Here is a 24,832-nt window from a genome sequence, read left to right on the forward strand (position 1 = left end):
GCCTCACAAGTCCTCAACTGGCAGCTTCATTAAATAGTACCAGCAAAACACCAGTCTCAACGTCAACAGTGAAGTGGCGACTCCGGGATGCTGGGCAGAGTTGCAAAGAAAAAGCCATATCTCAGACTGGACAATAAAAAGAATAAAAAGAAAAGATTAAGATGGGCAAAAGAACACAGACACTGGACAGAGATATCGATTTTTCTTTAGTTGTTATAGCCAATGTCTTGGCTGTATTACTTTTTTATAACTAAGTTATTTTTCTTGAGTTGTTATAGCAAATGTCTTGGCTGTATTACTTTTTTAAAACTAAGTTATTTTTCTTTAGTTGTTATAGCCAGTGTCTTGGCTGCATTACTTTTTTTATATAACTAAGTTATTTTTCTTTGCAACTCAGCCTTCTTGACTTCTTGTAACCCGGATGTGAAACAGGATATAACAGTATAACAGGATATACAGAGGAAACTTATTAAAGGCTCCAAGATTAATTTCTTTAGCATTATGGCATGTTGTTCTAGATTCCAGAACATACAGTGCATTCAGAAGAGTATTCAGACCCCTTGACTTTTCCCACATTTTGTTATGCTACAGCCGTATTCTGAAATGTATTCAATTATCATTTTTCCTCATCAATCTACTACACACAATACCCCATAATGACAAAGCGAAAACCGTTTTTAGAAATCTTTGCAAATTAATAAAAAATAAAAAACAGATACCTTATTTAAGTTATTATTCAAAGGTGGAGTCATGCGTTCTCTGAAACATGACCCGCCTGACCACCTACTTCCTGCTTGACCTGGATGTCAGCAGCACTAATGTGAAACCCAGTTCGACTTACAACCCGAGTCAGCTTGCAGGTGCACGGCCCTGTCAGAAGGAGTTGCTAGAGTACGATAAGCCAAGGTCCCGGACGGCGCTGGGCCAATTGTGTGCCATCCTATGGGGTTCACGGCCACAGTCGGTTGTGACACAGCCTGGGATTGAACACCAGTGCTTTTGACCGCTGCACCACCCAGGACCCCTATCTTCTTCGTTCTAATGACATGCTTGAATCACAATATAGGACTATAATTAGATGCAGATGGCTTTCACTTCTCTTCACAAAGATCTAATGGTTTAACGCTAAGGAGCTTTTTTTAAGGACACGTCATGTTTATATAAATAATTTACCAGTTTCTCTCTTATCCTGGGAAAGGGGAGTGGTTATTGGCGGTAAATCTCGGTAACCGGGTTATTAGCATTCAACTCTCATCATGAAGCATCACTCTGCTAACCACCCTCTCTCTCTCGCTCTCTCTCTGTCTCTCTCGCTCTCTCTACCTCTCTCTCTCCCTCTCTACCTCTCTCTACCTCTCTGTCTCTCTCTACCTCTCTCTCTGTCTCTCTCTACCTCTCTCTTGCTCTCTTTCTACCTCTCTCTCTCTACCTCTCTTTTTCTACCTCTCTCTACCTCTCTCTACCTCTCTCTACTTCTCTCTCTGTCTCTCTCTACCTCTCTCTCTTTCTACCTCTCTCTCTCTACCTCTCTCTCTCTCACTCTACATCTCTACCTCTCTCTACATCTCAATTCAATTCAATTCTAGGGGCTTTATTGGCGTCGGAAAGATATGTTAACATTGCCAAAGCAAGTGAGGTCGATAATATACAAAAGTGAAACAAACAATAAAAATGTACATTAAACATTACACTCACAGAAGTTCCAAAATAATAAAGACATTGCAAATGTCATATTATGTATATATACAGTGTTGTAACGATGTACAAATTGTTAATGTACAAAAGGGAAAATAAATAAGCATAAATATGGGTTGTATTTACAATGGTGATTGTTCTTCACTGGTTGACCTTTTCTTGTGGCAACAGATCACAAATATTGCTGCTGGGATGGCACACTGTGGTATTTCACCCAGTAGATATGGGAGTTTATCAAAATCAGGTTTGTTTTTGAATTCTTTGTGGATCTGTGTAATCTGAAGGAAATATGTGTCTCTAATATGGTCATACATTGGGCAGGAGGTTAGGAAGTGCAGCTCAGTTTCCACCTCATTTTGTGGGTAGGGTGCACATAGCCTGTCTTCTCTTGGGAGCAAGGTCTTCCTACGGCGGCCTTTCTCAATAGTAAGGCTATGCTCACTGAGTCTGTACATAGTCAAAGCTTTCCTTAAGTTTGGGTCAGTCACAGTGGTCAGGTGTTCTGCCACTGTGTACTCTCTGTTTAGGGCGAAATAGCATTCCAGTTTGCTCTGTTTTTTTTGTAAATTCTTTCCATCTCTACCTCTCTACCTCTCTCTCTACCTCTCTCTCTCTCTACCGCTACCTCTCTTTCTCTACATCTATACCTCTCTACCTCTCTCTACCTCTCTCTACCTCTCTCTACCTCTCTCTCTACCTCTCTCTCTCTACCTCTCCACATCTCTCTCTCTCTGTATCTCGCTCTCGCTACCTCTCTACCTCTCCTCTCTCTCTCTCTCTCCTCTAGATGTTTGGTATCATGAAGCGGCACTCTGCTAACCTGCTGAACGGAATGAAGAAGCAGGCAGATAAAGACCAGACCATCGAAGTGAAGGAGTGAGTCCTGCTTCCTAACCTCTGGCTTTTCACCTTACACCTCTGAGTCTTGATTATAATACACACACACACACATATAGCCACCCATTGCCTTGATGACAACTTTGCACACTCTTGGCCTGAGGTAGAGTACTTCATGATAAGCTGTAGACAACACTATCTACCAAGATTTCATCTGTATTTTTCGTAGCCATCTATTTACCACGACATACCGATGCTGGCACTAAGATCACACTCAACGAGCTGTATAAGGGACGATAGCCGTCATTGAAAATAAGAGTTTGTTCTTAACTGACTTGCCTAGTTAAATTAAGATAAAATAAAAAAATAAAAAATAAGTCCATAAGCAAACAAGAAAATTCTGATCCAGAAGCAGCGCTCCAAGTGGCTGGGGACTTTAATGCAGGCAAACTTAAATCCGTTTGATCTAATATCTACCAGCATATTACATGTGCAACCGCAGGGCAGGACAAATTACCACGACGTGTACTCAGAGGATGCGTGGAGCAACTGGAAAGTGTCTTTACTGACATTTTCAACCTCTCCCTGACCAAGTCTGTAATACCTAAATGTTTCAAGCAAACCATCATAGTCCCTGTGCCCAAGAAAGCAAAGGTAACCTGCTTACATGACTAGCATACCGCCCCAACAGATCCATAGCACTCACGTCGGTAACCATGAAGTGCTTTGAAAGGCTGGTCATGGCTCACATCAACACCATCATCCCGGAAACCCTACACCCACTCCAATTCACATACCGCCCCAACAGATCCACAGATGATGCAATCTCTATTCCACTCCACACTGCCCTTTCCCACCTGGACAACAGGAACAGGTGTGAAAATGCTGTTCATTGACTACTACTCAGCGTTCAACACCATAGTGCCCACAAAGCTCATCACTAAGCTAAGGACCCTGGGACTAAACACCTCCCTCTGCAACTGGATCCTGGACTTTCTGACGGGCCGCCCCCAAGTCTGCCATGCTGATCCTCAACACTGGGGCCCCTTATGGGTTTGTGCTTAGTCCCCTCCTGTACTCCCAGTTCACCCACGACTGCATGGCCAAGCACGACACCGACACCATCATTAAGTTTGCTGACGACATAACAGTGGTCGGCCTGATCACTGACAACGATGAGACAGCCTATAGGGAGGAGGTCAGAGACCTGTCAGTGTGGTGCCAAGACAACAACCTCTCCCTCAATGTGAGCAAGACAAAGTAGCTGATCATGAGCAAGACAAAGTAGCTGATCGTGGACTACAGGTAAAGGAGGACCTAACATGCCCCCATTCACATTGACGGGGCTGTAGTGAAGTGTGTCGAGAGTTTCAAGTTCCTTGGCGTCCAAATGACCAACAAACTAACATGGTCCAAACACACCAAGACAGTCGTGAAGAGGGCACGACAACGCCTTTTGCACCTAAGGAAACTGAAAAGATTTGGTATGGGTCCCCAGATCCTCAAAAGGTTCTACAGCTGCACCATCTAGAGCATCCTGACCGGTTGCATCACCACCTGCTATGGCAACTGCTCATTATCTGACAGTAAGGAGCTACAGAGCGTAGTGTGTACGGCCTAGTACATCACCGGGGCCAAGCTTCCTGCCATCCAGGACCTATATACAAGGCGGTGTCAGAGTGGGGCAATTGTCTAAGGCACTGCATCACAGTGCTAGCTGTGCCACTCGAGATCCTGGTTTGAGTCCAGGCTCTGGCGCAAGCCAAATTACTGCTGAACAATTAATCAAATGGCCACCCAAACTTTTAACATATTTTTTGCTTTAGTTTATTTAGTAAATATTTTCTTAACTCTGTTTCTTGAATTGCATTCTTGGTTAAGGGCTTGTAAGTAAGCATTTCACAGTAAGTTCTACACCTGCTGTATTCGGCACATGTGACAAATACATTTGATTTGATTTAGTTGTGGTGAGTAGTTGTGGTCAGTAGTTGTGGTCAGTAGTTGTGTGGTCGTGGTCAGTAGATGTGTGGTCAGTAGTTTTGTGGTCAGTAGTTGTGTGGTTGTGGTCAGTAGGTGTGTGGTCAGTAGGTGTTTATTTAAGCTTTATTTAACAAGGCAAGTCAGTTAAAAACAAATTGTTATTTACAATGACAGCCTAGGAACAGTGGGTTAACTTGTTCAGGGGCAGAACAACATATGTTTACCTTGTAAGCTTGGGGATTCAATCTAGCAACCTTTCAGTTACTGGCCCAATGCTCTAACCACTAGGCTACCTGGTTGGTGGTCAGTAGTTGTGGTCAGTAGGTGTGGTCAGTGGTTGTGGTCAGTAGTTGTGGTCTGTGGTTGGTGGTCAGTAGTTGTGTGGTTGTGGTCATTAGGTGTGGTCAGTAGTTGTGTGGTCAGTAGGTGTGGTCATTATGTGTGGTTGTGGTCAGTAGTTGTGGTCAGTAGTTGTGTGGTCAGTAGGTGTGGTCATTATGTGTGGTTGTGGTCAGTAGTTGTGGTCAGTAGTTGTGTGGTCAGTAGGTGTGGTCATTATGTGTGGTTGTGGTCAGTAGTTGTGTGGTCAGTAGGTGTGGTCATTATGTGTGGTTGTGGTCAGTAGTTGTGGTCAGTAGTTGTGTGGTCAGTAGGTGTGGTCATTATGTGTGGTTGTGGTCAGTAGGTGTGGTCAGTAGTTGTGTGGTCAGTAGGTGTGGTCATTATGTGTGGTTGTGGTCAGTAGTTGTGGTCAGTAGGTGTGTGGCCAGTAGATGTGTGGTCAGTAGTTGTGTGGCCAGTATTTGTGGTCAGTAGGTATGGTCAGTAGGTGTGGTCAGTAGGTGTGTGGTCAGTCGTTGTGTGGTCAGTAGTTGTGGTTGGCGGTTGGCGGTTGCTGGTCAGTAGGAGTGGTCAGTAGGTGTGGTCAGTATGTGTGTGGTCAGTAGTTGTTTGGTCAGTTGTTGTTTGGTCAGTAGTTGTGGTCACTAGTTGTGGTCAGTCGTTGTGTGGTCAGTAGTTGTTTGGTCAGTAGTTGTGCTCAGTAGTTGTGGTCAGTAGTTGTGTAATTGTGTTTGTGTTGCAGGTTCTTTGGGCCCTACAGTATGGACGTGGTCACCAGCACAGCCTTCAGTGTGGACATTGACTCTCTGAACAACCCTTCAGACCCCTTCGTCTCCAATGTTAAGAAAATGATCAAGTTTGACATGTTCAACCCACTGTTGCTCCTATTCGGTGAGACCACACATGCACACACACCCAGACACACAGACACAAAGTTGAACTGTTTAATCATATGCAGTTGAACACCTTTCTATAAAACGTTCCTCTCAACCTCTCCTCTCCTCTTCTCCTCTCCTGTTCTCCCCTCCTCCCCTCCTCTCCCCTCCTCTCCCCTCCTCTCCTATTCTCCCCTCCTCCCCTCCTCCTCCCCTCCTCTCCTTCTCCAGTGTTGTTTCCCTTCATAGGTCCTATCTTGGAGAAGATGAAGTTTTCTTTCTTCCCGTCTGCGGTGACTGACTTCTTTTATGCCTCGCTGGCTAAGATCAAATCTGGACGTGACACTGGGAACTCAACTGTAATCATGTTTTATATTTATATTTGATTGTTATATTGATATTTTCATCTGAACGTTTGTATTTATATTTTAATATTCTGTATTTACTTATTATGTAACTATGAAACTATATAATGTAACTAGTGATGGTGACCAATATGGAACGTCCATATCGATATCATGTCGTAATTTTAAAAAACTATGATGGGGACCCAAATATCTACGTTCATATTAGAATCTGTTTGTGTTGGTTGTGATTGGACCAGATCAATTAGAATCGGTTTGTGTTTTGCATTTTTTGTATTTTGTATTTTTATTAAGATCCCCATGGGGAGGCAGGTAGCCTAGTGGTTAGAGTGTTGGACAAGAAACTAAAAGGTTGCAAGTTTGAATCCCTGAGCTGACAAGGCAAAAATCTTTCATTCTGCCCCTGAACAAGGCAGTTAACCCAATGTTCCAAGGCCATCATTGAAAATTAGAATTTGTTCTTAACCTGTCTGGGCTAGGGGGCAGTATTTTCATTGCCAGATTAAAAACGTACCCAATTTAAACAGGTTACTACTCTGGCCCAGAAACTAGAATATGCATATTATTAGTAGATTTGGATAGAAAACACTGAAGTTTCTAAAACTGTTTGAATGGTGTCTGTGAGTAAAGCGGAACTCATATGGCAGGCAAAAACCTGAGAAAATTCCAAGCAGGAAGTGGAAAGTCTGAGAATTGTAGTTCTTCTTTTGATTCTCTATCGAAGCTACAGTGTCTGTGGGGTGACGTTGCACTTCCTAAGGCTTCCATTGGCTGTCTAAAGCCTTCAGAAAGTGGTTTGAGCATTTTCCTGGCACTGGGCAGATAATAGAAACTCAGTTTCTGAATGGTCAACCTGGCAACAAAGGGATTGCATATGCTCGGTCCCGTGAGCGTGCCCCTCCTTCTTTTTCTTCTTGAAGTAATATGCTATTGTCCGGTTGGAATATTATCTCAATTTTACGTTAAAAATACCATAAAGATTGATTTTAAACAGCGTTTGACATGCTTCTAAGTACGGTAATGGAACATTTTGACTTTTTGTCTCTCGTTCCGCGCTCGCGCGTTACCCTTTGGATAGTGACCTGAACGCACGAACAAAACGGAGGTATTTGTACATAAATATGGATTATTTCAAACAAAAACAACATTTCTTGTGGAAGTAGCAGTCCTGGGAGTGCATTCTGACGAAGATCAGCAAAGGTAAGAGAATATTTCTAATACTAATTCTGAGTTTAGGTTGCCCCGAACTTGGCGGGTGTCTGAATAGCTCACCGTGATGGCTGAGCTATGTACTCAGAATATTGAAAAATGTGCTTTCTCCGTAAAGCTATTTTAAAATCTGACACAGCAGTTGCATCCAGGGGTAGTCTATCTATAATTCTTAAAATAATTGTTGTATATTTTGTCAACGTTTATGATGAGTATTTTTGTAAATTGATGTGCACATTCACTGGACGTTTTGGTGGGAATACATTTTCTGAACATCACGCGCCAATGTAAAATGCTGTTTTTGGATATAAATAGGAACTTTATCGAACAAAACATACATGTATTGTGTAATATAATGTCCTAGGAGTGTCATCTGATGAAGATCAACAAAGGTTAGTGCTTCATTTAGCTGTGTTTTGGGTTTTATTGACACATGTCCTTGCTAGGAAAATGGCTGTGTGATTATATTTGTCTATGTACTCTCCTAACATAATCTAATGTTTTGCTTTCGCTGTAAAGCCTTTTTGAAATCGGACAATGTGGTTAGATTAACGAGAAGTTTATCTTTAAAATGGTGGAAAATAGTTGTATGTTTGAGAAAGTTGAATTATGAAATTTTGTTGTTTTTTAATTTTCCGCCATGATATTTCACTGGCTGTGTTCCGCAGATGGGACTCTAGCGTCCCACCTAGCCCATAGAAGTTAACTGACTTGCCTAATAAATAAAATAATTAGCTGTTGCGAAAGCAGCAGCTACTCTTCCTGGGGTCCACACAAAACATGAAACATAATACAGAACATCATGAGTCAAGGACAGAACTACATACATTTTAAAAAGGCACACGTAGCCTACATATCAATGCATGCACACAAACTATCTAGGTCAAATAGGGGAGAGGTGTTGCTTTATCTGTTTTTTTAAACCAGGTTTGCTGTTTATTTGAGCAATAGGAGATGGAAGGAAGTTCCATGCAGTAATGGCTCTATATAATACTGTACGTTTTCTTGAATTTGTTTTGGATTCGGGGACTATGAAAAGACCCCTGGTGGCATGTCTGGTGGGATAAGTGTGTGTCAGAGCTGTGTGTAAGTTGACTATGCGAACAATTTGGGATTTTCAACACAATGTTTCTAATAAAAAGTGATGCAGTCTCCTCAACTCTTAGCCAAGAGAGACTGGCATGCATAGTATTAATATTAGCCATCTGATTAAAATTAGAGCAAAACGTGTCGCTCTGTTCTGGGCCAGCTGCAGCTTACTAGGTTTTTCCTTGCAGCACTGGACCACACGACTGGACCATAATCAAGATTAGACAAAACTAGAACATGCAGAACTTGCTTTTTGGAGTGTGGTGTCAAAAAAGCGGAGCATCTCTTTATTACGGGTAGACCTCTCCCCATCTTTTTATTTTTATTTTTTATTTCACCTTTATTTAAAACCAGGTAAGCTAGTTGAGAACAAGTTCTCATTTACAACTGCGACCTGGCCAACATAAAGCAAAGCAGTGCGACAGAAACAACAACACAGAGTTACACATGGGATAAACAAGCGTACAGTCAATAACACAATAGAAAAAAAGAAAGTCTATATACAATGTGTGCAAATGGCATGAGGAGGTAAGGCAATAAATAGGCCAGAGTAGCAAAGTAATTACAATTTAGCAGATTAACACTGGAGTGATAGATGTGCAGATGATGATGAGCAGATGATGGTGTATAAGTAGTGATACTGGTGTGCAAAAGAGCAGAAAAGTAAATTAAAACAATACGGGGATGTGGTAGGTAGATTGGGTGGGCTATTTACAGATGGACTATGTACAGCTGCAGCGATTGGTTACCTGCTCAAATAGCTGATGTTTAAAGTTAGTAAGGGAAATGTAAGTCTCCAGCTTCAGCGATTTTTGCAATTCGTTCCAGTCACTGGCAGCAGAGAACTGGAAGGAAAGGTGGCTAACGTTGGTGTTGGCTTTGGTGATGACGAGTGAGATATACTGTCACGTCTTTCAAGGAGCAGGAAACGGGTGAGTCAGGCGCAGGAGACAAAAGGTCTGTAGAAAAATATTTGTGGCAGGTAGTAGGCCGGTGACGACAACCGCTGAGCGCCGCACGACCGGGGAGTGGCGCCACCTTCTGTGGACATTGTAACAGTACCCCCCCGACGCGCGGCTCCCGACGCGCAGCAACACCGGCCTCGAGGACGACCCGGAGGACGAGGAGCAGGGTGATCCGGGCGGAGTCTGTGAAATCTCTGCAACAGGGCTGGGTCCAGAATGTCCCTCACCGGTACCCAGCACCTCTCCTCCGGACCGTACCCCTCCCAGTCCATGAGGTACTGCAGGCCCCCTACCCGACGTCGGGAGTCCAAGATGGACCAGACTGTGTACGCCGGGGCCCCCCCGATGTCCAGGGGGGCAGAGGGACCTCCCGCACCTCAGCGTCCTGTAGCGGACCAGCTACCACCGGCCTGAGGAGAGACACATGAAACGAGGGGTTAATACGGTAATATGACAGAAGTTGTAACCTATAACACACCTCGTTTATTCTCCTCAGGACTTTGAACGGTCCCACAAATCGCGGACCCAGCTTCCGGCAGGGCAGATGGAGGGACAGGTTCCGGGTTGAGTGCCAGACTCTGTCCCCCGGTTTGTACACGGGGGCCTTACTGCGGCGGCGATCAGCGCTCTCCTTGTGCCGTCCTACAGCTCGTTTAAGGCACTCCTGGACGGCACTCCAGGTCTCCTTCGAGCGCTGGACCCAGTCCTCCACCGCAAGAGCGTCTATCTGGCTCTGATGCCAAGGCACCAGGACGGGCTGGTATCCTAATACCACCTGGAAGGGTGACAGGTTAGTAGAGGAATGATGCAGAGAGTTCTGCGCCATCTCCGCCCATGGCAAAAACTTCACCCACTCCCCTGGCCGGTCCTGGCAATAGGACCGCAGAAACCTGCCCACATCCTGGTTAATACGTTCCACCTGCCCATTACTCTCGGGGTGAAAACCCGAAGTCAAACTGACCGAGACCCCCAGCCTCTCCATAAACGCCCTCCACACCCTGGACATGAACTGGGGACCCCGATCAGAGATGATGTCCTCGGGCACCTTGTAGTGCCGGAAGGCATGCGTAAACAGGGCCTCCGTGGTCCGTAGGGCCGTAGGAAGACCGGGCAAAGGGATCAGACGGCAGGAGTTAGAGAAACGATCCACAACGACCAGGATCGTGGTGTTCCCCTGAGAAGGCGGGAGATCCGTAAGGAAATCCACCAACAGGTGGGACCACGGTCGCTGTGGAACAGGGAGGGGCTGTAATTTCCCTCGCGGCAAGTGCCTAGGAGCCTTACACTGGGCGCACACTGAACAGGAAGAGACATAGTGCCTGACATCCTTAACCAAGGTGGGCCACCAGTACTTTCCTCTCAAGGCCTGCACTGTCCGTTCTACACCAGGATGACCCGAGGAGGGTAGAGTATGCGACCACCGGATCAAACGATCGCGAACACTAAGCGGGACGTACTTCCGGCCAGCGGGACACTGAGGTGGAATAGGTTCTGACGGTACCGCCCCCTCGATGTCCGCATCCACCTCCCAAACCACAGGTGCCACCAGACAGGAGGCAGGGAGGATGGGAGTAGGATTGATGGTCCGCTCCTCGGTGTCGTGGAGACGCGACAGTGCATCGGCCTTCCGGTTCCGGGAACCTGGAATGTACGACAAGGTAAATTGGAACCTCGTAAAAAACATGGCCAACCTGGCCTGACGAGGGTTAAGTCTCCTCGCTGCCCGGATGTACTCCAGGTTACGGTGATCAGTCCAGATGAGGAAAGGGTGACGTGCCCCCTCAAGCCAATGTCTCCACACTTTCAGGGCTTCGACCACAGCCAACAACTTCCGGTCCCCCACATCATAGTTGCGCTCCGCCGGACTCAGCTTCTTAGAAAAGAACACACAGGGGCGAAGCTTCGGAGGTGCGCCCGAGGGCTGCAACAGCACTGCTCCTAACCCAGCCTCGGACTCGTCCACCTCCACTATGAATGGCAAAGAGGGGTCCGGATGAGCCAGCACGTGGGCGTCGGTAAACAAAGCCTTCAGACGACTAAAGGCTCCGTCCGCCTCTGCCGACCACTGCAGCCGCACTGGGCCCCCCTTCAGCAGTGAGGTAATGGGAGCCGCTACTTGACCAAAGCCCCGGATAAACCTCCGGTAGTAATTAGCAAACCTCAAGAACCGCAGCACCTCTTTCACCGTGGCTGGAGTCGGCCAATTACGCATGGCTGTAACACGGTCACATTCCACCTCTACCCCATTGGTGGAAATGCGATACCCCAGAAACGAGACGGCTTGTTTAAAGAACTCACATTTCTCAGCCTTAACGTATAGGTCATGCTCCAGCAGCCGCCCAAGCACTTTACGCACCAGAGACACATGCTCGCCGCGTGTGGCGGAGTAAATCAAAATGTCATCGATATATACCACCACACCCTGACCGAGCAGGTCTCGAAGAACCTCGTCTACAAAGGATTGGAAGACAGCGGGAGCATTCTTTAACCCATACGGCATGACGAGGTACTCATAATGGCCAGATGTGGTACTAAATGCGGTTTTCCACTCGTCTCCATCTCGGATACGCACAAAGTTATACGCGCTCCTGAGATCTAATTTTGTGATGAAGCGCGCCCCGTAAAAAGACTCCACTGCCGTGGCAATGAGAGGTAGCGGGTAACTGAAACCCACCGTGATGAAATTTAGACCTCTATAATCAATGCATGGGTGCAGACCTTCCTCCTTTTTCCTCAGAAAAAAGAAGCTCGAGGAGAGGGGTGACTTAGATGGCCGAATGTATCCCTGTCTCAAGGACTCACCGACGTATGTCTCCATAGCCGCTGTCTCCTCCTGAGACAGAGGATACACGTGACTCCTAGGAAAGGCCGCGTCAGCCTGTAGGTTTATCGCACAATCCCCTTGACGATGAGGGGGTAATTCAGTCGCCTTCTTTTTACTGAAGGCGATAGCCAAATCGGCATATTCAGAGGGAATGTGCACGGTGGAGACTGGTTCTGGAGTCTCCACCGTGGTCGCACCGATGGAAACTCCTATACACCTGCCTGAGCACTCCCTCGACCACCACTTAATAGCCCTCTGCCTCCATGAAATATTAGGGTTATGAGTAGCCAGCCAGAGAATTCCCAGTACTACCAGAAACGCCGGGGAATCAATGAGGTACAGGCTGATACGCTCCTCATGACCTCCCCGCATCACCATGAGTAGTGGCACTGTGACTTCCCTCACTTGGCCGGATCCTAGTGGTCGACTATCTAGGGCGTGTACAGAAAAGGCTTGTTCCAACTGAACCAGGGGAATACATAACTTAGTGGCGACCCCACGGTCCATAAAACTCCCAGCTGCGCCTGAATCGACTAGTGCCTTATACTGGAAGTGAGGGGAGAAATCAGGGAAACAAACAGAGGTGTACATATGATCGACAGGGGGCGCTGGGTGTGACTGGTGCTGACTCACCTGGGGTGTCGATGTGGTGCTCTGCCTGCCATCCGAACTCCCGGGTGGACCTCTCCAGCACTGGCCCGCAGTGTGCCCTCTACGACCACAATGGGCGCAGGAGAAGCCCCCCCTCCGGTCCTCCTAGTTGCCGCCCCTCCTATCTCCATGGGCGTTGGCGCAGGAGGGCCGGGAGGTGGAACAAACAGATCCCGACTAGAACGCCCCCGGGCAGCTAGCAGGTTGTCCAGCCTGATGGACCAATCAATAAGCTGGTCCAGAGTGGTCGTATTGTCCCGGCAAGCCAGCTCCCGGCGGACGTCCTCACGAAGACTGCATCTGTAGTGGTCAATCAGGGCCCGCTCATTCCACCCCGATCCAGCGGCGAGAGTCCGGAAGTCCAGGGCAAAGTCCTGAGCGCTAATCGTCTCCTGCCTCAGGTGGAATAATCGCTCACCCACCGCCTTGCCCTCCGGGAGATGATCGAATACCGCCAGAAAGCGACGGGCGAACTCCGGGTAGTCGCTCCTAGCCGAGTCTGGGCCATCCCAGACTGCGTTGGCCCATTCTAGGGCTCTACCCGTGAGGCATGAGACGAGAACGCTCACCCTCTCTTCGTCCAAGGGAGGGGGCCGAACGGTCGCCAGGTACAGATCTAATTGTAACAAAAACCCCTTGCACCCGGCAGCCGTACCATCGAACTCCCTGGGAGCCATGATCCGAATCCCACTCGTGTTGGGTTCGGTGGGTACTGGTAGGGGCGCAGGGTGGTGAGTAGGCACTGGAGGTGGTGAGGGAGCAGCTCTCTCCCAGCTCTCCAAACGGACCAACACCTAATCCATGGCCGTGCCCAGTCGTTGAAGGAGGCTGGCATGTTGTGACACTTGATCTGCCATGTATGGTGCTTCGGCTCCTGCTGACTCCATCTTGTGGTGCGGGATTCTGTCACATCTTTCAAGGAGCAGGAAACGGGTGAGTCAGGCACAGGAGACAAAAGGTCCGTAGAAAAATATTTAATTAAGTCTAGAGTGAATACAACGATTAGGCAGGGTGCAAAACACAAGCAGGAGGTAGAACAGCTCCAAAACTCAAAATACACGGGACGCAGCCCGGCAACCCTAATGCCTAATATCAGCGTCGTGTAAATCAAACACATAGGAAAAATAAATCCAGCCCTAAACCCAAAACGTAACACGAAACAATCCCGCACAACTCCAAACAAGAAACGGACAAACTAAATACCCTCCCACTAATTACAAACAAGAAACAGGTGCGCACTAAACAGACATAACTAACAGACACATGAAACATGGATCAGTGGCAGCTAGTAGGCCGGCGACGACGACCGCCGAGCGCCGCCCGACCGGGGACTGGCGCCACCTTCTGTGGACGTTGTGACATATACCTGCTGGAGCGCGTGCTACGGGTGGGTGTTGTTATTGTGACCAGTGAGCTGAGATAATTCGGAGCTTTACCTAGCATAGACTTATAGATAACCTGGAGCCAGTGGGTCTGGCGACGAATATGTAGCGAGGGCCAGCCGACTAGTGCATACACGTCGCAGTGGTGAGTGGTACAAGGGGCTTTGGTAACAAAACGGATGGCACTGTGATAGACTACATACAATTTGCTGAGTAGAGCATTGAAAGCTATTTTGTAGATGACATCGCCGAAGACGAGGATCGGTAGGATAGTCAGTTTTACTAGGGTAAGTTTGGCGGCGTGAGTGAAGGATGCTTTGTTGAGAAATAGACAGCCGATTCTAGATTTGATTTTGGATTGGAGATGTTTGATATGAGTTTGGAAGGAGAGTTTACAGTCTAGCCAGATACTTAGGTATTTGTAGTTGTCCACGTATTTTAGGTCAGAACCGTCCAGAGCAGTGATGCTAGTCTGGCAGGCGGGTGCAGGCAGCAAACGGTTGAAAAGCATATATTTGGTATTACTAGCGTTTAAGAGCAGTTGGAGGCCACGGAAGGAGTGTTGTATGGCATTGAAGCTCGTTTGGGGATAGAATCCCACTGACGGGATTGCTAGCATGGCGGGAAATTCAAAACATCAAAAATCTAATAATTTCAATTTCTCAAACAATCAACTATTTTACACCATTTAAAAGATAAACATCTCCTTAATCGAACCACATTGTCCGATTTCAAAGAGGCTTTACGGCGAAAGCATAAAGTTAGATTATGTTAGGAGAGTACATAGCCAAAAAAGTACACACATCCATTTTCAATTCAAGGACAGGCATCATCAAAAGCAGAAAACCAGCTAAAATTATGCACTAACCTTTGACAATCTTCATCAGATGACACTCCTAGGACATTATGTTAGACAATACATGCATTTTTGTTCTATCAAGTTCATATTTATATCCAAAAACAGCATTTTACATCGGCGTGTGTCGTTGAGAAAATGTGTCTCCCCCAAAACTGCCAGTGAATTTACAAAAAATACTCATTATAAAACGTGGTTAAAGTATTAAACTGTTATTCAAAGAATTATAGATTAACATCTCCTGAATGCAACCGCATTGACAGATTTCAAAATAACTTTACTGGGAAAGCATACTTTGCAATAATCTGAGTACTCTGGTCAGAAAAATACACTACGCAATACAGATAGCTGCCATGTTGGAATCATCTAAAATCATAAATAGCATTAGAAATATTCCCTTACCTTTAATAATCTTCATCAGAAGGCACTTCCAGGAATCTCAGGTACACAACAAATGTTTTTTTTTTTTATGAAGTTCATAATTTATGTCCAAATAACTCCATGTTGTTCCGTGTTGTTAGCGCGTTTGGTAGGCTACTCAAAATGTAGGGCGCGGGAGGGAAAAGTCACGACGAAAAGTAAAAAAAAAAATCTATTTACGTTCGTTCAAACATGTCAAACGTTGTTTAGCATCAATCTTTTGGGCCATTTTTAACGTGAAACATCAGTTATATTTCAACCGGACCTCTCCTGTGTCTTGAAAGACGTTTTGAAAAAGGTCTCACCTCACATGAACGCGCATGAGTGCGCAATAATGAAGTGATGACATCCCAGGGACATCAACTTCCCTTCCTTCTCATCCGGTCTCTGTTCATCACAGACACTTCAAACAACTTTATAAAGATTGTTGACACCTAGTGGAAGTCATAGGAAGTGCAAATCCTTTGTCACTGTGTGTTTTATTGGCAATGACTTGAAAATAGTACAGCCACAACATTTTCATTTCCTGCTTGTATTTTTTCTCAGGTTTTTGCCTGCCATATGAGTTCTGTTATACTTAGAGACACCATTCAAACAGTTTTAGAAACTTCAGAGTGTTTTCTATCCAAATCTACTAATAATATGCATATTCTCTTTGAAAATACTGCCCCCTAGCCCCAACAGGTTTTAACACAGTGTCCAAAGAAGGGCCAGATGTATACAGAATGGTGTCGTCTGCGTGGAGGTGGATCAGGGAATCACCCGCAGCAAGAGCGACATCGTTGATATATACAGAGAAAAGAGTCAGCCAGAGATCTGAACCCTGTGGTACCCCCATAGAGACTGCCAGAGGTCCGGACAACAGGCCCTCCGATTTGACAAACAACTCTGTCTGAGAAGTAGTTTGTGAACCAGATCCATTAGAATCTGTTTGTGTTGGTTGTGATTGGAACAGATCCATTAGAATCTGTTTGTGTTGGTTGTGATTGGAACAGATCCAATAGAATTTGTTTGTGTTGGTTGTGATTGGACCAGATCCATTAGAATCTGTTTGTGTTGGTTGTGATTGGAACAGACCCATTAGAATATGTTTGTGTTGGTTGTGATAGGAACAGATCCATTAGAATCTGTTTGTGTTGGTTGTGATTGGACCAGATCCAGAATAATCTGTTCATGTTGGTTGTGATTGGACCAGATCCAGAAGAATCTGTTCATGTTGGCTGTGATTGGACCAGATCCGGTAGAATCTGTTCATGTTGGTTGTGATTGGACCAGATCCAGTAGAATCTGTTTGTGTTGGCTGTGATTGGACATATTTGACCTAATTTAATTCGCAGAGTCGGGTGGATTTCTTACAACTGATGATCGACTCTCAAAAAGGCAACGACACAAAGACAGGGCAGGAACAGACAAAAGGTACCTGCCGAACAAACATCTAGAAACTATTGTTACAAACACACACCTGGAAACTATTTTTACAAACACACACCTGTAAACTACTGTTACAAACACACACCTGTAAACTACTGTTACAAACACACACATGTAAACTACTGTTACCAACACACCTGTAAACTACTGTTAAAAACACACATGTTACAAACACACACCTGTTACCAACACACACCTGTAAACTACTGTTGCTAACACACACCTGTTACAAACACACACCTGTAAACTACTGTTACAAACACACACCTGTAATCTACTGTTACAAACACACACCTGTAAACTACTGTTTCAAACACACACCTGTTACTAACACACACCTGTAAACTACTGCTACCATCACACACCTGTTACAAACACACACCTTTCCAACTTAATTGAGGAAAATAAGAACAATCCTGTCACGTCCTGACCAATATAAGTTGTTATTTTCTATGGTAGAGTGGTCAGGGCATGACAGGGGATGTTTATGTGTTCGTTCTGTCTTCTATTTCTATGTTTGATTTCTAGTTTGTCTATTTCTAGATGGGGTTTATTGGGTTGACCTTCAATTGGAGGCAGCTGTTCCTCGTTGCCTCTAATTGAAGGTCATATTTAGTAGGGGTGTTTTTTTCCTGTGGTTTGTGGGTAGTTGTTTCCTGTTTAATGTATGTTCACCTGACAGAACTGTTGACGGTCGTTTTTGTTATTTTGTTATAGTGTTTCATTGAAGTTAAATATGAGCACTTCACACGCCCCTTTGGTCCCCTTTACAACCCACGTTACAAATCCTAAATGTATTTTGATACTGTCGCAAAGCTAACTAAAAAGCAGCATTCCCCAAGAGAGGATGGCTTTCAATTCAGCAGTAATAAATTCATGAACTTCTTTGAGGAAAATATCATGATCATTACAAAGGAAATGACGGACTCCTCTCTAAATCTGTGTATTCCTCCAAAGCTCAGTTGTCCTTAGTCTGCACAACTCTGCCAGGACCTAGAATCAAGGGAGACACTCAACTGTTTCACTACTATATCTCTTGACACAATGATGAAAATAATCATGGCCTCTAAACCTTCAAGCTGCATCCTGGACCCTATTCCAACTGAACTACTGAAAGAGCTGCTTCCTGTGCTTGGCCCTCCTATGTTGAACATAATAAACGGCTCTCTATCCACCGGATGTGTACCAAACTCACCAAAAGTGGCAGTAATAAAGCCTCTGTTGAAAAAGCCAAACCTTGACCCAGAAAATATAAAAAACTATCGGCCTATATCAAATCTCCCATTCCTCTCAAAAAAAAATGAAAAAGCTGTTGCGCAGCAACTCACTGCCTTCCTGAAGACAAACAATGTATACGAAATGCTTCAGTCTGGTTTTAGACCCGATCATAGCACTGAGATTGCACTTGTGAAGGTGGTAAATTACCTTTTAATGGCGTCAGACCGAGGCTCTGGATCTGTCCTCGTGCTCTTAGACCTTAGTGCTGCTTTGACACCATCGATCACCACATTCTTTTGGAGAGATTGGAAACCCAAATTGGTCTACATGGAAAAGTTCTGGCCTGGTTTAGATCTTATCTGTCGGAAAGATGTCAGTTTGTCTCTGTGAATGGTTTGTCCTCTGACAAATCAACTGTAAATGTTGGTGTTCCTCAAGGTTCCGTTTTAGGACCACTATTGTTTTCACTATATATTTTACCTCTTGGGGATGTCATTCAAAAACATAATGTTAACCTTCACTGCTATGCGGATGACACACAGCTGTACATTTCAATGAAACAAGGTGAAGCCCCAAAATTGCCCTCGCTGGAAGCCTGTGTTTCAGACATAAGGAAGTGGATGGCTGCAAACTTTCTACTTCTAAACTCGGACAAAACAGAGATGCTTGTTCTAGGTCCCAAGAAACAAAGAGATCTTCTGTTGAATCTGACAATTAATCCCCCATAGCCTGGTTCCTCTCTAGGTTTCTTCCTAGGTTTTGGCCTTTCTAGGGAGTTTTTCCTAGCCACCCTGCTTCTACACCTGCATTGTTGTTGTTTGGGGTTTTAGGCTGGGTTTCTGTACAGCACTTTGATATATCAGCTGATGTAAGAAGGGCTATATTAATACATTTGACCTACAAACTACTGTTACAAACAAACACCTGTTACCAACACACACCTGTAAATTACTGTTACCAACACACACCTGTAAACTACTGTTACCAACACACACCTGTAAACTACAGTTACAAACACACACCTCTTAACTACTGTTACTAACACACATCTGATACAAACACACACCTGTTACTAACACACACCTGTCAACTACTGTTACAAACACACACCTTTTAAAAACACACACCTGTAAACTACTGTTACCAACACACACCTGTAAACTACTGTCACAAAAACACAACTGTTATATACACACACTTGTTACAAACACACACCTGTAAACTACTGTAACAAATACACAACTGTTACAAACTATTCTCTCTCTCTTTTTCTCTTCTCTTCTCCTCTCCTCTACTCTCCTCTCCTCTCCCTCCACAGGACTGACTGATCATGAGATCTTGTCTCAGGCCATGATCTTCATCTTCGGTGGCTACGAGACCAGCAGCACTACTATGAGTTTCCTGGCCTATAACCTGGCATCCAATCCCCACACCATGACCAAACTGCAGGAGGAGATAGATGCTGTATTCCCCAACAAGGTAACCCCCACACCATGACCAAACTGCAGGAGGAGATAGATACTGTGTTCCCCAACAAGGTAACCCCCACACCATGACCAAACTGCAGGAGGAGGTAGATACTGTGTTCCCCAACAAGGTAACCCCCACACCATGACCTAACTGCAGGAGGAGATAGATACTGTGTTCCCCAACAAGGTAACCCCCACACCATGACCAAACTGCAGGAGGAGATAGATACTGTGTTCCCCAACAAGGTAACCCCCACACCATGACTAAACTGCAGGAGGAGATAGATACTGTGTACCCCAACAAGGTAACCCCCACACCATGACCAAACTGCAGGAGGAGATAGGTACTGTGTTCCCCAACAAGGTAACCCCCACACCATGACCAAACTGCAGGAGGAGGTAGATACTGTGTGGGTGCCAGTTATGTCAGATGTGGTGAGGTACTGATTTGTGTGTAACCCTGGTGTCAGATGTGGTGAGGTACTGATGTGTGTGTAACCCCGGTGCCAGATGTGGTGAGGTACTGATGTGTATGTAACCCTGGTGCCAGATGTGGTGAGGTACTGATTTGTGTGTAACCCCGGTGCCAGATGTGGGGAGGTACTAATTTGTGTGTAACCCCGGTGTCAGATGTGGTGAGGTACTGATGTGTGTGTAACCCCGGTGCCAGATGTGGTGAGGTACTGATGTGTATGTAACCCTGGTGCCAGATGTGGTGAGGTACTGATTTGTGTGTAACCCCGGTGCCAGATGTGGTGAGGTACTAATTTGTGTGTAACCCCGGTGTCAGATGTGGTGAGGTACTGATGTGTGTGTAACCCCGGTGTCAGATGTGGTGAGGTACTGATGTGTATGTAACCCTGGTGCAAGATGTGGGGAGGTACTGATTTGTATGTAACCCTGGTGCCAGATGTGGTGGGGTACTGATTTGTATGTAACCCTGGTGCCAGATGTGGTGAGGTACTGATGTATGTGTAACCCCGGTGCCAGATGTGGTGAGGTACTAATTTGTGTGTAACCACGGTGCCAGATGTGGTGAGGTACTGATGTGTGTGTAACCCTGGTGCCAGATGTGGTGAGGTACTGATGTGTGTGTATCCCCTGTGCCAGATGTGGTGAGGTTCTGATTTGTATGTAACCCTGGTGCCAGATGTGGTGAGGTACTGATTTGTATGTAACCCTGGTGCCAGATGTGGTGAGGTACTGATGTGTATGTAACCCTGGTGCCAGATGTGGTGAGGTACTGATTTGTATGTAACCCTGGTGCAGGCTCCAATCCTGTACGAAGCTCTGATGCAGATGGACTATTTGGACTGTGTGTTGAACGAGTCTCTGAGACTGTATCCCGTCATGCTACGACTGGAGAGGGTCGCCAAGAAGACGGTGGAGATTAACGGTATCGTCATCCCCAAAGACTGCATTGTCCTGGTTCCCACGTGGACCCTCCACCGAGACCCAGAGATCTGGTCAGACCCTGAGGAGTTCAAACCAGAGAGGTACTGGACCGCACCGTAACCACAATCCAACCATAACACAACCTTAATACAACCACAGTACAACCATAACACAACCACAATCCAACCATACCACAACCTTAATACAACCACAGCACAACCACAAATCAACTACAATACAATGTGTAATATGTCTGCCCTCTCCCTGTCCAGGTTCAGTAAGGAGAACAAGGAGTCCATTGATCCGTACACGTACATGCCGTTTGGGGCGGGGCCCAGGAACTGTATCGGGATGCGTTTCGCCCTGATCATGATCAAACTGGCCATGGTCGAGATCCTCCAGAGTTTCACTTTCTCCGTCTGCGACGAGACCGAGGTGAGACGCTCACCTGAGCAGACAGAATATGACATCATCAAACATCAGTAGCATTCATAGAAAGAGGCTGTGGTTAAGGCTGGGGAGGGTTATGTAACAGGAGTTATCAGATGAAATTGTAGCTGACCTGACAGGAAGTCCAAAGATCACCCCATCGCAACACACACAATACACACAACGCACACACCCACATAGCATGCACGCACACACACACACACACGCACACACACACACACGCACGCCCCCCCCCACCCACACACACACCCACACCACACACACACACACACACACACACCACACACACACACACACACACACACACACACACACACACACACACACACACACACACACACACACACACACACACACACTGTTGGAGATGGATAACCAGGGTTATGTCATGTTATTTTCTATATATCCTGTTGGAGATGGGCAACCAGGGTTCTGTTCTGTTCTGTTATTCTCGATAGATCCCTTTGGAGATGGACATCCAGGGTATGCTGATGCCCAAACGACCAATAAAACTGAGGCTGGAGCCCCGTAGCAAAACCCTTAGCAACACCACCGCCACCTCTCTGAAGAATCCAACATCGTTATCAAATGCAGGAGCACCCTATCCAACCCTAGAGCCCCCCACCCTACCCTAGAGCACCCCACCCTACCCTGGAGTACCCCACACTACCCTAGAGTACCCTACCCTACCCTTGAGGACCCTACCCTGGAGGTCTCTACCCTAGAGGACCCTACCCTGGAGCACCCTATCCTACCCTAGACTACCATAATCTACCCTACAGCACCCTACCCTACCATAGAGGACCCTACCCTGGAGCAACCTACCCTACCCTAGAGCACACTTCTCTACCCTACAGCACACTACCCTTCCCTAGAGTACCCTACTCTACCCTGGAGAACCCTACCCTGGAGGACCCCACCCTACCCTAGAGTAACAACCCTACCCTGGAGTACCCTAACCTAGAGTACCGTAACCTAGAGCACCCCACCCTAGAGTACCCTACCCTAACATACAGCACTCTACCCTAGAGTACCCTACCCTGGAGGATCCTACCCTAGAGCACCCACCCTACCCTAGAGTACCCTACCCTAGAGGACCCTACCCTACCCTAGAGTACCCTACCCTACCCTGGAGGACCCTACCCTAGAGTACCCTACCTTATCCTTGAGTACCTTACCCGAGAGCACCCTACCCTACCCTAGAGTACCCTACCCTACCCTAGAATACCCTACCCTAGAGTACCCTACACTACCCTACAGTACCCAACCCTACCCTGGAGTACCCTACCCTAGAGCACCCTACCCTACCCTGGATAACCCTACCCTAGAACACCTTACCCTACCATAGACTACCATACCCTAGAACACCCTACCTACCCTAGAACACCCTACCCCACCCTGTATTTCTAATTTCATCCAGGTAGGCCTAAATGTAGTGTTACTGTCACGTTCGTCGTAAAGATGGGACCAAGGCGCAACGGGAATGTGTAAAATCATCTTCTTTTATTATGAAGAAAAACCAAAACAAACACTTAATCAAGACAACGACGAAGAAGAAACAGTCCTGTGAGGCACACAGCTACACAATACGGAACAACTACCCACAAAAACCCATGAAAAAAAAAACCCTACTAAATAGGACCTTCAATTAGAGGCAATGAAAAAAAGCTGCCTCCAATTGAAGGTCAATCCAATAAACTAAGCATAGAAATAGATAAACTAGACACAGACATAGAAATAGACTAACATAGAACATTGCCCAACAAACCCCGAAACACATTAAACAAACACACCCTGCCATGTCCTGACCAAACTGCAATAACAAATAACCTCTTTACTGGTCAGGACGTGACAGTTACGATCTGGTCATCCACACATTTCTTTTCAGATCCCAATACCACCCTTGTGTAGCCGTTGGATGTAAATACACAGCCCTGGTAGCTCGCCAGGTCCCATTACAAAACTATTAATTCACTTTCTACATTTTCCAGCTCTTGTACTTTCTGCATTTATAAACACAGTGCAGAGAATAGAGCAAAGTTCACATAGAGCAAAGTTCACATACAGTTACGATCTACCATTACTGCATTGTGAGGTGATTTCCCACAGTTAAAGTCCTGCAATAACAGCTATGACACTAATAATTGTGTAATCTCTTCACAGTAAGTCACTCTGGATAAGAGCGTCTTCTAAATGACGTAAATGTAAATGTAAATGTACATTTCATGGACCCAATATCCAGAGGTAACGCTGTACAGTAAAATAGAAGTATGTCCCAAATCAATTATAATACAGCCACAGTGCGACTTCAACTATATTTTGTGTGTCAAATTAACTACTTATTGTCTTTTGTTTAATTCATATAACAACATTCTAACCTTGTTTAGCATGATCTAATCCAAAAATGGCATTATATCCACTATTTGTATCTGTTTGCATCAGTTCAATATTGGACACTTATTTTGAAGGCGAACCGCAAATTCCATTGTGGCTCATCCTTATTCTAGCTAGCATCACACAGGTGCTTTTCCGTCTTGATACAATAACCACTTGCAACCTGCACGGTCTCAGACAGAGTACGGAGAAGAGCAACGGTCGGTAGTTGAGATCTGCCGCGTGCACAGAAGAACCACACTAGAACCGGACAGAAAAAAAACTACTCAAAACCTGTCAGGCCATTGGAGAACTGAACTCGAACGTGCCTGAGAGAAAACGAAGCCTTTGTTTTCAGAAGCAGCAGGGAACCGAACCAGAGGAAAGATGATGAGTTTTCTGCCATACTTCTCCGCTGAGACGTGGACCCTCCTGGCCCTCCTCATCACCCTAATAGTAGTGTAAGGACTTACATCAAATCAAATGTTATTTGTCACATTTATCTTTGTCACGTCCTGGCCAGTATAAGGGTTAATTGTCATTGTAGTTTGGTCAGGACGTGGCAGAGGGTATTCGTTTTATGTGGTTCGGGGTGGTGTGTTTGTTGAAGGGGCATTTGATTTAAGTATTCCGGGGTGTTTGGGCACTGTTTGATATTCATGTATTCTATGTTTAGTCTAGTGAGTCTGTTTCTATGTTTGGTTAATTGGGGTTGGGACTCTCAGTTGAAGGCAGGTGTTGTCTATTTGCCTTTGAGAGTCCCATATATTAGGGTGTGTTTGTCATTTGTGGGAGATTGTTCTGTGTTTAGCCTTGTGCCTTGCCAGACTGTTTTGTTGATCGGTCGTTCTTTTGTTATTTTGGTGTTCATTTTGAATTTATTAAACGTCAAGATGAGCATACACATACCTGCTGCATTTTGGTCCTCCTTTACCAACGACAACCGTGACAATCGTAGTTTGCCGGTGTAGACTAACAGTGAAATGCTTACTTACGGGTCCTTTTC

The 24,832-nt window shown here is 45.7% G+C and overlaps 2 protein-coding genes across 4 annotated transcripts in view; both read left to right on the top strand.

Annotated features, from left to right (window-relative positions):
- Positions 1-23,562, top strand: part of LOC106593876 (cytochrome P450 3A27) — a 36,659-nt gene extending 13,097 nt beyond the window's left edge. The window contains exons 6-13 of the mRNA XM_082967819.1: positions 2,483-2,571; positions 5,597-5,745; positions 5,961-6,088; positions 16,828-16,906; positions 19,458-19,618; positions 20,878-21,104; positions 21,276-21,438; positions 21,912-23,562. Of these exons, the coding sequence (XP_082823945.1) occupies positions 2,483-2,571; positions 5,597-5,745; positions 5,961-6,088; positions 16,828-16,906; positions 19,458-19,618; positions 20,878-21,104; positions 21,276-21,438; positions 21,912-22,088 (1,173 nt within the window). The 3' untranslated portion in view covers positions 22,089-23,562. The remainder of the gene's footprint in view (positions 1-2,482; positions 2,572-5,596; positions 5,746-5,960; positions 6,089-16,827; positions 16,907-19,457; positions 19,619-20,877; positions 21,105-21,275; positions 21,439-21,911) is intronic.
- Positions 23,563-23,893: 331 nt separating this feature from the next.
- LOC106593341 (cytochrome P450 3A27) overlaps positions 23,894-24,832 on the top strand; it is a 34,051-nt gene continuing 33,112 nt past the window's right edge. For all 3 annotated transcript variants that reach the window (XM_045711230.2, XM_045711218.2, XM_045711235.2), the window contains exon 1: positions 23,894-24,287. In XM_045711230.2, the coding sequence (XP_045567186.2) occupies positions 24,214-24,287 (74 nt within the window). In that variant the 5' untranslated portion in view covers positions 23,894-24,213. The remainder of the gene's footprint in view (positions 24,288-24,832) is intronic.

The sequence above is a fragment of the Salmo salar genome, chromosome 02, assembly GCF_965601325.2.
Source record: "Salmo salar chromosome 02, fSalSal1, whole genome shotgun sequence".
Lineage (NCBI taxonomy): Eukaryota > Metazoa > Chordata > Actinopteri > Salmoniformes > Salmonidae > Salmo > Salmo salar.